Source organism: Psammomys obesus, unplaced genomic scaffold, assembly GCF_907164565.1.
Source record: "Psammomys obesus unplaced genomic scaffold, mPsaObe1.curated_primary_1811, whole genome shotgun sequence".
Taxonomy (NCBI): Eukaryota; Metazoa; Chordata; class Mammalia; order Rodentia; family Muridae; genus Psammomys; species Psammomys obesus.
Window position 1 is genome coordinate 11,678,034 of NW_026591598.1, and position 12,711 is coordinate 11,690,744.

General features: G+C 51.5%; 2 protein-coding genes across 6 annotated transcripts in view; one reads left to right on the forward strand and one right to left on the reverse strand.

The window, feature by feature from the left end:
• The window catches only part of Kdf1 (keratinocyte differentiation factor 1), an 11,186-nt gene extending 7,409 nt beyond the window's left edge, over window positions 1-3,777 (forward strand). For 3 of the 5 annotated variants that reach the window (XM_055611495.1, XM_055611493.1, XM_055611494.1), the window contains 3 exons: window positions 871-2,172; window positions 2,754-2,828; window positions 3,263-3,777. In XM_055611495.1, the coding sequence (XP_055467470.1) occupies window positions 1,137-2,172; window positions 2,754-2,828; window positions 3,263-3,345 (1,194 nt within the window). In that variant the 5' untranslated portion in view covers window positions 871-1,136 and the 3' untranslated portion in view covers window positions 3,346-3,777. The remainder of the gene's footprint in view (window positions 1-870; window positions 2,173-2,753; window positions 2,829-3,262) is intronic. The other 2 variants (XM_055611498.1, XM_055611496.1) reach the window with 1 other exon arrangement.
• A 1,856-nt stretch (window positions 3,778-5,633) lies between these two features.
• The window catches only part of Nudc (nuclear distribution C, dynein complex regulator), a 16,118-nt gene continuing 9,040 nt past the window's right edge, over window positions 5,634-12,711 (reverse strand). The window contains exons 3-8 of the mRNA XM_055611445.1: window positions 8,681-8,884; window positions 8,515-8,580; window positions 7,370-7,684; window positions 6,500-6,583; window positions 6,293-6,411; window positions 5,634-5,893 (exon numbers count right to left, since the gene is read on the reverse strand). Of these exons, the coding sequence (XP_055467420.1) occupies window positions 5,842-5,893; window positions 6,293-6,411; window positions 6,500-6,583; window positions 7,370-7,684; window positions 8,515-8,580; window positions 8,681-8,884 (840 nt within the window). The 3' untranslated portion in view covers window positions 5,634-5,841. The remainder of the gene's footprint in view (window positions 5,894-6,292; window positions 6,412-6,499; window positions 6,584-7,369; window positions 7,685-8,514; window positions 8,581-8,680; window positions 8,885-12,711) is intronic.

Sequence of the window (12,711 nt, forward strand, 5' to 3'; positions counted from 1 at the left end):
ATATATATATATATATATATATATATATATATATATATATATATATACACACACATACACACACACATACATACATACATATACATATATGTACCTCATGTGCAGTGACCACAGAAGCCAGAAGAGGGCATTGGATCCCCTGGGACTGGAGTTAAAGAAGGTGCTACTGCAGGGGTGTTAGGGATTGCCAGGTCCTCTGGAGGAGTAGCCAGTGCTCTTAACTGTGAGCCATCTCTCCAGCCCCATAGACACATAATTTTTAAAAATAATAAGGGCTGGAAAGATGGCTCAGCTGTTAAGATCACTGGTTGTTCTTCCAGAGGACCCAGAGTCTATACCCAGCATCCACAGCTAGCTAGCTCATAACTGCCTGTAGCTCTAGTTCCAGGAGCTCCTTTAATCCTCTTCTGACCTTCTTGGGCACCAGGCACACACGTGATACACATATGTATAGGCAGGCAAAATGTTCATATACATAAAACATAAAACAAATGTATAATTGTTAAAAATTATTTGTGTATACTTGTGGAGTAGGGAGAGGCGCTGCCTTTGAGTGAGTAAAGATAGAGGGTGTCTAATCCTTGGAGCGCCAGGTACAGGGGCCCTGCCTGGCCAGCAGGGTACACATTCCTAACTGCTGAGCCATCCGTCCAGCTGGTTTTTAGTTTTTGTTTGGGGTGCTGGGGATGAACTTAGGGCCTCATTTATGCTGTGTAGGCCGTCCATGCTGCATTCCCAACCCTGTTTCAGTTTTGAAGAACTGTTCCGTTTCCCACCTCATTTCATATCCTCACTGGCAAAGCACAAATGGTCCAGTTTCTCTGCATCCCCACTGACACTTGTAATTTTCTGTTTTGTTTTCAATAATAGCCATTCATTGAGAAGTCCAGGAGATTTTAAAGCCTAAGTTAGACCACAAAGAGAACTTTCTCTTTGAGGCAAGAAGATCTCAGCGTTTGCAAGGGTTTACAGGATGCTTACAGGATGCTCCGTCAGACCTCATCACAGGCTTCCCAGAAATCTAAAGCTCTTCAGATCAGCCCAGGAGCTTGTCGCTGACCTCTGCTGAGCTTGTCTGACCTCCTCCTGGCTTCTCCCCTGCAGGTGCTTGGCTACAGCAAGCCATGCTCTGAGCCATGCCCAGGCCGGGACAGCCCCGCCCATCATCTGGGCCTCCACGCTTGGGGCCTTGGGAGCGGCCAGCAGAGCTATGCCTGGAAACGAATGATGAGCGCTCCCAGCCCCCACCAGGCCGCCGCACCCGCAGGCCAGACCCCAAGGACCCTGGCCATCATGGGCCTGAGAGTATCACCTTCATTTCAGTTTCTGTGGAACCAGCCACCGAGCCCCCAACCTGCTGTCTCCTCTGGCGCCCCTGGGGGTGGGACTGGTGCAGGGCTGCCTTCTGCTTCCGACGCTGCAGGGATTGCCTACAGCGCTGTGGGGCTTGTGTGCGGGGCTGCAGCCCCTGCTTATCTGCTGGGGACGCCACCGCAGGGTCTCCCGAAGCTGCCTGGGCCAAGGAGCACAATGGTGTGCCGCCCAGCCCGGACCGTGCGCCCCCCAGCCGCCGGGATGGCCAGCGGCTCAAGTCCAGCATGGGCAGTAGCTTCAGCTATCCTGACGTTAAGCTCAAGGGCATCCCGGTCTACCCCTACCGCCATGCCACCTCCCCAGTCCCTGACGCGGACTCCTGCTGCAAGGAGCCCCTGGCAGAGCCTCCTCCCACACGGCACAGCCTGCCTAGCACCCTCACCAGCAGCCCCCGCGGCTCTGAGGAGTACTACTCCTTCCATGAATCGGACCTGGACCTGCCCGAGATGGGCAGTGGCTCCATGTCGAGCCGGGAGATTGACGTGCTTATTTTCAAGAAGCTGACAGAGCTGTTCAGCGTACACCAGATTGACGAGCTGGCCAAGTGCACGTCGGACACCGTGTTCCTGGAGAAGACCAGCAAGATCTCAGATCTGATCAGCAGCATCACACAGGACTATCACCTGGATGAACAAGACGCCGAAGGCCGCCTGGTGCGCGGCATCATCCGCATCAGTACCCGCAAAAGCCGCTCCCGCCCACAGACCTCCGAGGGGCGCTCAGCCCGCTCTACCGCCCCTGCTGCTGCCCCCGACAGTGGCCATGAGACCATGGTGGGCTCTGGCCTCAGCCAGGACGGTAGGTTGGCCCGGGAGGAAAGCTCTAGCCACAGGAGGGTTGGGCTGGGTTTGTGGGGTTTCCCCTTAGCCAGCAGCACTTCTCTAAACTCTTGGGCACAGTGAAGCCAACAACTGTAAGGAGCATGCAAAGAGCCTTGGCCATTGCACTGTCCCCAGCAATTTTCTTGTACATCTGTCAGGCGTCTCTCCCCTATTACCAATTGGCAGAATAGCTCTCAGGCCTGACCTGAATGCCCAAAGCCCAAGAATTTGGACCTCTGCAGAAACAAGGAAGGCTTGGTTCGCACTTGTATCCCAGAATTTCAGAGACTGAAAAAAAGTCTGGCAAGAGTTCCAAGCCAGCCTTGTCTCAAAAAACAAAACAAACAAAAAACAAGAATTTGCATCACTGACTTGGCCCAGCCAAACACCTGCCTACTACACGCACGCACACGCACACGCACACGCACATCCTTGTTTTAATCATAATTCTCTAGCCTTTTCTACTGTAAGCACCCTTCCTCACTGCGCTGCAATAGGGACAGAGACTGAGCTTTATGAAGAATGTGATAATAACCACTGCTTATTCATACTCCCTAGAACTGACAGTGCAGATCTCCCAGGAGACAACCGCAGACGCCATGGCCAGGAAGCTGAGGCCATATGGAGCCCCAGGTGTGGTCCTGACCTGACCAGAGGGTGGGAAACTACACTAGGTGTCCTTCAGATGACCTTCCAGCTTCCTTTGGGGTGGGTGAGGATGGGATCAGAAACGGAAAAAGGCCTGAGCAACCACATACCCGTTGCAACCTTGGAAGCTGGCTTGAAGCAAAAAGGTTCCCAGGATAGAGCTAGACATGATCTGGGGAGTAAGGTGGACAGAAGGCCTTCCAGCCTGCAGCTACAGAAGCTCCCTCTATGATTTCTACTGCTGTCCTCTGGGCCTCACAACCCTCTGACAGACAACAGCTGGGGTTTAAACATCAAGAATGGGTTGCCCAGGCTGTTATTGCGGCCCAGGCTCAAGCCCTGCTCTGTTTCATCTCAGCAGGCTTCTCCCTGGCTGAGCTCCTTCCCCTCTCTGAGCCTCTGCTTCCTCCTCCAACCAGGGTACCCAGCCAGCCAAGACTCCTCCTTCCAGGGCACGGACACAGACTCTTCAGGGGCACCCCTGCTGCAGGTGTACTGCTAGCCCCACTGGCCCAGCCGTCCCGGCCCCTCTTGGAAGAAGCACAGCCAGAGGAGGAGAGGAGCCAGGACCTCTGTGTGGAGGCCAGATCCTGAGCCCAGACGCCGTGACCTCTCTGGCTTCTGCTTTCATTGAATGATCTTAGACCATGTACATTCCACAGGGCCACGGTGCCCATGTCCTCTGCCTCTCCAGCTGCACTGACCGGTGCCCAGGCCTGTCTGTTCCTGTGGCCTGAAAACAAAGCCTTGGGAAGTAGCTTCCCAGTTCCATTCCCATGTCACCCTAAGCAATTACGGAAACTAAGTAGGTTGGGTTGGGGAGAGCGTGGCCTCTATTGATTCCGTGGGCAGTGCCCACTTGTTATATTGCTGAGCAGTTTGTATTGGTTCTTGGCTATTCTATGTTCTTAACATGACCATAGTTACAAGTACATACACCTGCCTGGTCATCGGAGTTACATAGTCCACCCTGTGCTGCTTGTCCTGACAGCTGCTTTGCAGAGGACACAGACATCTGGTCTGGGTCAGGATTGTGGGCAAGGTGGAATCCAGACTAGCTTTGGCTTCGGAATGTAAGGAACTGGTACAGGGTTTGCCTGGACTGCCCTGTGCCCCCACTGCTTCCGGCCACCCCTTAGAATGCCTAAGTCCCTCATCACTAGTCAGTGACCCCTCTCACCTCTCCCTGGTGCTAAGACAGCTCTCTATTTTCACCTTAGCCAACTCTTGCTGGCAACTTGAGGGAGCCTGGTGCTTAAAGGCTTCCCTTCAGCTAGCAACTGGTACCAAACCTGAGAGCTGGGCTCCCTGAGGCAAGGCAGGTTCCCCTTGTTTGAGCATGGGGGCTAGCTCTGTCCAGGGCCCTTAGCTTTTCTTTACAGGTGCTGGGTCTGGTACAAACATACAATTGCACAACTTGAGAGGGTGATGTACAGGGCCTGCTCGGTTATTAAGTTTGAAGTCAGCCTGGGTAGTTCTTTAGCCGGTCAGCAAGCCTGGGCAGGACAGCTAGCCCAGTGACCACAGGCTAGCAAAGGGGCTGTGCCTTTACAGCCCAGTTTACTGTGTCTGGGCAGTCTTTGGAAAGTGGTAACTACCGTTATCTAGCTTGAGTGGATACAGCAGTCTCCTGGGGCTGTGACCACAGGACCCAAGTAGAATTATAGCAATCAAACTGGCCTCACCTTGGATCTGCTGCATTACCAGGTGAATGCCACCTAGCATGTGTGTGGGGTCCTGGCTTATTTACTTCTTACCACTGTAAGCAGAAAAGGGGAGCGATGCTGCTCACCTATAATCCCACTTACGAATGCCAACAAGTAGATTGCTGCATTCAAGGCCAGCCTGGTCTACATCTTGAGTTCAAAGCTAACCAGGAGTATATGCCAAGACTCTGCCTCAAAAGGCGGGGGGCAGGGCCTGGCTTACAGAGGACAGTCTCAGTTCTCAGCACCCCACGATGGCTCACAACCACCCCTAACTACAGTTCCAGACAATCCAACATCCTCTTCTGACCACTGTGAGCACCAGGCACATATATGGTGCCTGTACACACATATATAGACAAAACAGTCATTCGCTTTCAATAAATGTATTTTTTTTTAAAGGAAAAGATTACAGGAGAGGGGAAACCAGAGTAAGACTTAACAGTCCCTAAACTCAGCCCTGGCCTAGAAACCAATCTTCCAACAGCTCTGTGGGAAGTAGTTTGCCTTCACAAAAAAAGGTCTATGGAGACCTTTTTAATCGCACAACCCTGCAGTCAGTGGCCCCCACCCTTTGTGAATACAGATTCCCCAAGGGCCAGATCTGAGCAGAAGTGCCTCTGGGCCCTTTACTGCATAGGTACTGGCCGTGAGGAGGAGCAGGGTCCTCCCATCTCCCACACCTAGGCAATGTCACCCAGGCTTTCTGGCAGACAGTCCAGTTGGAATGCTGGGACTGGGCTCCGGATAACATCTAATGGGAATCAGTGGCCAGAAAGACACCTTTGCTCAGAACCACACATGGCAGGTGAGGGGCTCAGAGGGAAGGCACCTGCACAAGCCTGCCAACCTGAGGTCCATCCCTGGAACCTACACAAGCATGAAGAGAGCTGACCCAGAAAGCTGTCCTCTGAACTTCATATATGTGCTACAGCACATGTGCACACACCCTAAAAGCCTTGTCATAGTCCCCTAAAGGGAGAAGCTGAGATCCAGAGAGTCAAAAACCTGCCCTAGCAGACAATGCCAAAACCCCAGTTCCCAGCCCCAGCCAGGGAGGGTGTAGAGGGAGAACACAGGTGGAGCAGGGTAAATAGTTTTAATGTGTAACAGGCCAAATGGGGAGGGAGGACAAGATCCCCAACACCAGCCCTTCCCCAGTGAAGCCCTGGAGCTCTCATGCCTGGAAGTCCTCTGCCTGCCCCAGCCCCAAGGTTCCCAGGTCCCAGGGAAAGGGAAAGGAGGTTGAGTGGCTAGGGGCTCAATCACAAGAGTTCAGGAAGGCAAACAAGCTAGTTGAATTTGGCCTTGGAGAAATCCATCTCTGGGTGCTGATCCATGAACCTAGAAAGCAAAAGTAGAAAAGTGAAGTGAGCGGTCATCCTATTCATGCTCCTCCCTGTGTCCCCCACCCCCAGCCTATTTCCTGACATTGAGCTTGACCAGTTCAGAACCATGAATAACCTGGAGCCAGGCCAGGTGGGGCCTCAGCCAGCTCCGGGCTGGAAGGGGAAGAGGCAGCAGCGGCACCGGTTTCCAGTAGGTGGCGATGGCCGCCTGTTACCTATCGCTTGTCCTGAAGTGACCCTACCAAGTGGTCAGGTAGGCAAGCCAAGGCCACAGAACCATGAACTCAGCTGGTCTGTGCTGGAGGGGGCAGGACAGTCTGGACAGAGTCCCACCCAGTGGCACCCCACCAGGCCTAAGTACCCCAGCAACCCGCCCCAACCCCAAGCTGCTTACTTCTTCAGTATCTCTTGTTTCTTCTGCTCATCAGAGGTGGGCAAGCCCATGGATTTCTGCCTCTGGTCATACATCATTTTTTCCACCATGCTGCGAGTCTCACTGTCCAGGTCTGACAGCTAGGGCCGGGCAGGGAGAAGAAGGAGTGAGACACTGCAGCTCCTCTCCACCTCCACACAAAAGCTTCCCTAGCCAGCCAGGACCCACCTTGGAGTTCTCAGGGTTAATCTTCTTGGTATTGATTTCGGGGTCACTGGTAACCAAGCGGTTCCACCATTCCATCTTATTGATCTGAAAGGAGGAGGAGGAGGAGGAAGAGATCCATGGGGCAGTAGAACTCACTCTATGACCCAAGAATTATAGCTCAACCCTTTTAAACTAAACTCTCTCCCATCCACAAATTGTATCCAAAGCCCATGTAGGCCTGTGCTGGGACCAGGGGTACAGGAGGACCAGAGCTCTGCCCACCCAGCAGCTGGGGAAGATACACAGAGGCCAACAGTTACATCAATGAACTGGGCCAAGAAAACATGCAGGGTGCTCAACAGCTGGACTAGGCCTTAAGACATTAGCAGAAGACATGAAGGAAGGAGAAAAAAAAAAGCAAAGAACAAAAAAAGAGGTTCTGGATAGGAGGAAAGTCAAATACAAGGGCACAGGGGCTGCAGCCAGGTAAGCAGGGCTCTCTCTGCCGGGGAAGCTGCCCTTGGACTCTTACCCTTTCCAAACACCGCCTGTATTTACCTCAGTAAATTCCCTGCCTCTAGAAAGGCAGCACAGGAGACAACGTGGGCTTTATGAGGGCAGATTTTCCTACATTTTGTTCACTGTTCTTTCTCTAGTCCTTAGAACAGTGCCTGGCACACAGTAGGTGTGCAAGTTTGTGTAAAACTGAACCCATGTGCAAGCATAATGGGAAGGGAGAGGCTTGCATTCAAGACTGTTCAAGCCCAACTTGCTCACCCAACTGCCCCAAGCAAAGCAGTTTCCTGACTACAAAGCAGGGGAAGAGTGAGGAGTAAGTCCCCGGGCCGACAACCCAGGCAGCAGGCAGCAGGCTAGGAGGGCCCGGCATACCTTCTCCAGATGCACCGTCACCACCTTGCCGTCCTCGATGAGCCAGGAGCTCTCCTCCACCTTCACCTCATTGTAGAGCTGCCCGTCGATCACCGGGGGCTGCCCTTTGAGGCCCACCTGGAGGTGCCGCCGCTGGATGTCCACCACCACGTCCTTCCCCTTCAGCCGGAAGCTGACTCGGAAGGGCACTGCCAGATCCAGTTCCGAAAGGGTCTGGGTCCAGCGGTAGTTGGGCAGGTCAGCCCCATTGCCTAGGTTGGGCTTCAGCTTTCCTTTGTCCTTCTCATCTTCCTCCTCTTCCTCCTCCTCAGCATCCTGCTCACAGTCAAGGGTGCTCAATGACTTACCTGACAGACCAGGCCCAGAACTGTCGCTGGACAGAACAGCCACAAGAAAGCAGACCTAAGCATGGCAGACCTCCACCCCCTGGGCCACTGTTGTGTGAAAACAGGTCCTGACCTCTGCTAGAAGGGCTCAAACTACTGCGTGACAGGATTGTGGCTGAGCCATGCCCCTCAGACCACCCTTCATGGTACCTCCGACTCCTGAGCATTCTAAGAACTGTTTTAAGTATATGAGTATTTGCTTATATGCACAGTTAGCATGTGAATGCCTAGTACCTGTAAGAGTGCAGAAGAGGGCATCAGATAACCTACAACTCAAGTTAGAGATGGCTGCAAGCCACCACATGGGTTCCGAGAACCAAATCCGGGTCCTTTGCAAAAGCAACAAGTACTTCTAACCACCAAGCCATATTTTCAGCCTACTTGTGGGCTTTCCTGTCCCAGGATTAAGGCCAGAAGGGTTATCAAAAACTCATTATTTTTTTAAATTAAAGACAGAGTCTCTCTACATAGCCTTAGCTGGCCTGAAACTCAGATCTGTCTGCCTCTTCCTCCTGAATGCTGAGATTAAAGGTGTTGGCCACTATTCCAGGGTTAAGAAAATATTTTGCTTCAGCCTCCCAAGTGCTGAGATTACCGGTGTGGGCCACCACACTAGCTCTGTTCTAGTTTTTTCCATGTCTTTGGGGTGGGACCTTGAAGTATAGAAGGGTGCTCAAGGCTGGGTTCAGGAGAGGATGAAGAGGGAATTCTGTTGAAAGGACGAAGCTGGTGCTCAGGGGCCCTGCTAGTCTATCTTACCTGCTTCCCTGGTGAGTCAAGGCTGCCATTCTTGAGCTGGACCTCATGATTCTCTGCGTCCTTTTTCTGTGGCAAAGGGCACACAGTTGGAACAAAATGCCTTACTCCCCAGGGCTAATGCAGTCAGGACTGGGGTTGAGGCAGAGGGAGGGAAGCCCAATCTCACCTGGTCAATCTCCAGCTGCAGTCTCTCTGCCTCCTCATCAGTTAGCTCCTTGATCTGTGGCCCAGGGGTCTCTGCCTTGGCCTCCTTGGCCAGCCTGGCCGCCCGCTCTGCCTTCTCCCGGCGCTCAGTCTCCTGCCGAGCTCGCTTCTCTCTCCGGGCTTTCTGTGCCAGCTGGTTGTGGTGGTTAAAAGTCTGTGTGATAAGCTAAGAAGGACAGTAAAACATCAGAGCAGGGGACTGTGTCTTTTTTTAAGTGTGGTTTTCTTTTTCTTTTAAAGATTTATTTATTTAATTATGTATATAGTGTTCAGTCTGCATGCACACCTGAACACCAGAAGGGGGCACCAGATCTCACTACAGATGGTTGTGAGCCACCATGTGGTTGCTGGGAATTGAACTCAGGTCCTCTGGAAGAATAAGCAGTGCTCTTAACCTCTGGGCCATCTCTCCAGCCCCAGGGGACTGTGTCTTACAGCCTAGAAACAAAGCACTTCCTACCTCTGCCTTACAGCTACTGTCAGGTACGGCAGCTGCACACTGGTGAGGACAGTGCTGGCAGCAGCTTCTGTTATAAGCCAAACTCAATCTCAGCAACTCTAGGAAGCCTTCCCTAATACTCAGGGATACACTTTCTGTTCCCCAACGGTCTCTTCCTGCCTATAACCATTTTGGGCACATAGTCCCAGCTGGCAGCACTCAAGGCTACTCCCAGAATCAACAGGTTAGACAACTCCCAAAGGAAGAAGCTAGTTCCTTCCCTAACCAGAGAGCTCCCGATTTCATGTCCTTTCACGTCCACTGAGCAAGCATCCTCTGACATGCTAGATGGCCACCCAAGGCCAACCCATAGCACCTGTCCCAGGTCTGGACCTGCCTCACGTGTGTCTCTCTAAACAGCCTCAGCATATGCTACGCTCGCCCACAATGAGGCCTTTGCCTTACTCACTGGCCAGGCCCCAGGACCAGCTCAGATGTCTCTTGAGTTTTCCCTTCAGCTAGCTCTGAACAGACTCAGAAAATGCAACTCCATGGCCACCCACACTCAATACAAAGTGCACACCCAAAGTCTCCCAGGACAGCCACGGGGACCAGTGTACAATCAACATCCTCCAAGCACCTCTCCGCTTAGCTGGAGGGAGGGCGCAGTCACAGAAGTCACCCCAGTTTCTGCCGAACGCCCCAGACTTTCACTCATCTGTCACTCCCAGCCCCAGACCCATGAATGCCATGCCAAGGTAGTTTTAGACTGCAAGGGTAAAGGACACAAAAGTGGCAGCAATGAGATGATGGGAGTGAGGGAAATGAGGTGCTCGGAGGCTGTGCCGCTGTGAAGAGGTAGAAGGCCATGAAGCAACGCACCAGAGGCTGCTCCACCACAGGGCCTTGTCCCCAGTTTCTAATCATGGGGACCTTGAACTCAAGCCATTTGACAATCAGTAGCCAAGGAGGGGCAGGAACAGGGCCTCCCCTCTTCCAGTTCCATAAATCATGTCACAATACATTGCTCCTATTACTTCCTAGCCACTGGAGGTTAAAAGAGGGCAAAGATGAGCTACCGGTCAAAGTCTAGGCCAACCGGAGCCACCTCTGAACCTTCTTCCCAATGCCCTCCTGCTGAAGAACATGCTAGAGATGGCCTCCACGGAAGCTCGGAGTCAGGCCTCAGTCACGGACACACTGTTAGGAGCCACAGCTGGCAGGAGGGAAAGAGGGAGGCATTCTGGTGGGGGAACGCAGGTACTTTCTTTACTGAGCTGACAGGGACAAGAATGGTCCCACTAGTCTGGCAGGGCAGCCTGCAGCCTATCACACCCAGTCTCTGTCCAGGTCCTTCTGTCTGGCCTGCCCCTTGCTGACTCCGACTTCCTCTTTCTCGGCCCTTAAGGTCAGACCGCCTTTATGCATATCACAGCAATGCTGACCCCTGGCTCTGTGTGTATGGAGGAATGTTAATTCACAACATGGCTGTTCTGGCAAGAGATCACATCCAAAGACCTTTTAGGTCTGTGTGTGATCCGGCTGGAATATAGACTCGCCTTTAATCCCAGGAGACAGCGCAAACAGTCTGAGTTCAAGGCCAGCCTGGTACAGAGCAAGTTTCAGATAAAGAAAAGCTTTAATCCCAGCACTCAGAAGACATGCAGACCTCTGAGTTCTTGTCAGTTCTGTTCAGTGTGAGTGGAGAGGCAGTGTAGTAGAGCTAAGTTTGTGGCAGATCAGTTTGTGGAATGGAGGCAGTTTTACAGAAAAAGTTTAAAGAGAACAATCTAGATACACAGCTAAATGCAAAATAATTTTAAGAAACACTCAGCTGCTAACTGGAAAGTATGTCTGTCCAAATGGTTATAGAATTTAAAAAACTTTTATTAAAAAAAAAAAAAAATCAATGACACAGCCTTTAATCCCAAACAACGAAGGTAAAATTAGCCGTAGAAAGAAGCACCCATGTTTGAAAGGGATGTCTAATTGAGTGGCAGAAAAGGTGACAAATCAGAGAGAGATTTGACAGGACAGAATACGCCCTACTCTAAGGAGAAGAGAGAGAAAAGGGAAGCTACTTAATTGGCAATGCAAAGAGAGAGGAGGCAGTTTTACCAGGAGTTTTATAGAGGCTGAATCAGAGAACTAGACAAGGTAAAGACAGAACGAGCCAGATAATGAGAAAGAGCCAAGAGCAGTTTGCTGGAGAGAGCTTGGGGCCAAGAAAAGCAATTTAGGGGCTGAGAGAAAAGCCAGATTGAGTAAGTAAGCTGGGAGAGGAGTTTGAGCCAGCCCAGAGCTCAGTAAGAACAAGAAAGGGTGAGTTTATTAAGGAGGAAGTCTCAGAGGCTGAAGACATTGTAGGCCTGGGGAATGAAAGTTCCTTTCACAGGGGTGAGAGTGAGGATATACCTCATCAGCAAGGCCCGAAGGGTTACCCCCAGTACCACACAAAAGTAAAAAAAAAAAAAAAAAAATGACAAAGAACTGAGTATCCTCTACTGACAGCCAAATACAAACAAAAAAAGAAGTCCTATCTCACCCAAGCTAGGCAGAGGGAGATCAGGGAAGCCAGATTTAGCATGACAAAGTCCTGTGGTGGAAGCTGACAACTGTGTTTACCTGAGGCCTGGTACTGCTGCTGATACGAAGTCTCACGCAAGCATCAAACGCCACACTGGCGTTTGACACAGCTTTACCTCTTGATTAGCTTGGTAACAACCCTGGCACACGCTTACTCAAGCCCATGAGTTTTGAAAGTGGAGGAAAAACCCACCTCATGGGTCACCTTGGAAATACACTAGTAATTACCCTGAAAGCAGAGTGTGGGCTCTTCCTGCATAGCCTCTCAAAAGAATCAATGGCTCGTGAGGGAATGTGGCTACAAATAAAGGAAAGGATGACAGAATATCACTAAACAGTAAGTACAGGCATGACCAGTACTGACAGTCGCAGAGAAGCCACTGAATATTTTCACTTCCTGACTACGAGACATAGTTCCAGGGAGAAAAATAAACAAAAAGCCTGGAAGCCTGCCTGTAAGCACCCCATGAATCTACAGGGCAAAAAACCTCTACAGGCCCCAGGAGGACGTGAGCTGCAGTAAGAAACCAAGTCTTTGTCCCGGGTTCTTGACACAAAGCTCCTGAGTCCTTGATAATTCCAGACTGGGGTACCTCTTATGTTGGACTGAAATCATGGCTGTCAAAACCCTGTTATCAGGGCTCACAACAGGCTGGTTGCTAAGAGACTCAGCTGGGGACTGATCTGACAAACCCACTCCCCAGTATAGGAAGGCAGGGGGAAGAACCTGCAGAAAGAGGTGAGCAACAGCCAATGATTCAGTAATCATGCTTACAATGAAACCTCCATTAAATCCCCTAAACGATGGAGTCTGGACCACTCCCAGGAGCTGAACATGAAGATCCTGAGAAGAAGGCACAAGTCCAGAGAGGATGGAAATACCACATTCTCATACCCTCTGCTTCTGTACCAGTATTCTTCTGTGTGTGTGTGTGTGTGTGTGTGTGTGTGTGTGTGTGTGTGTGTGT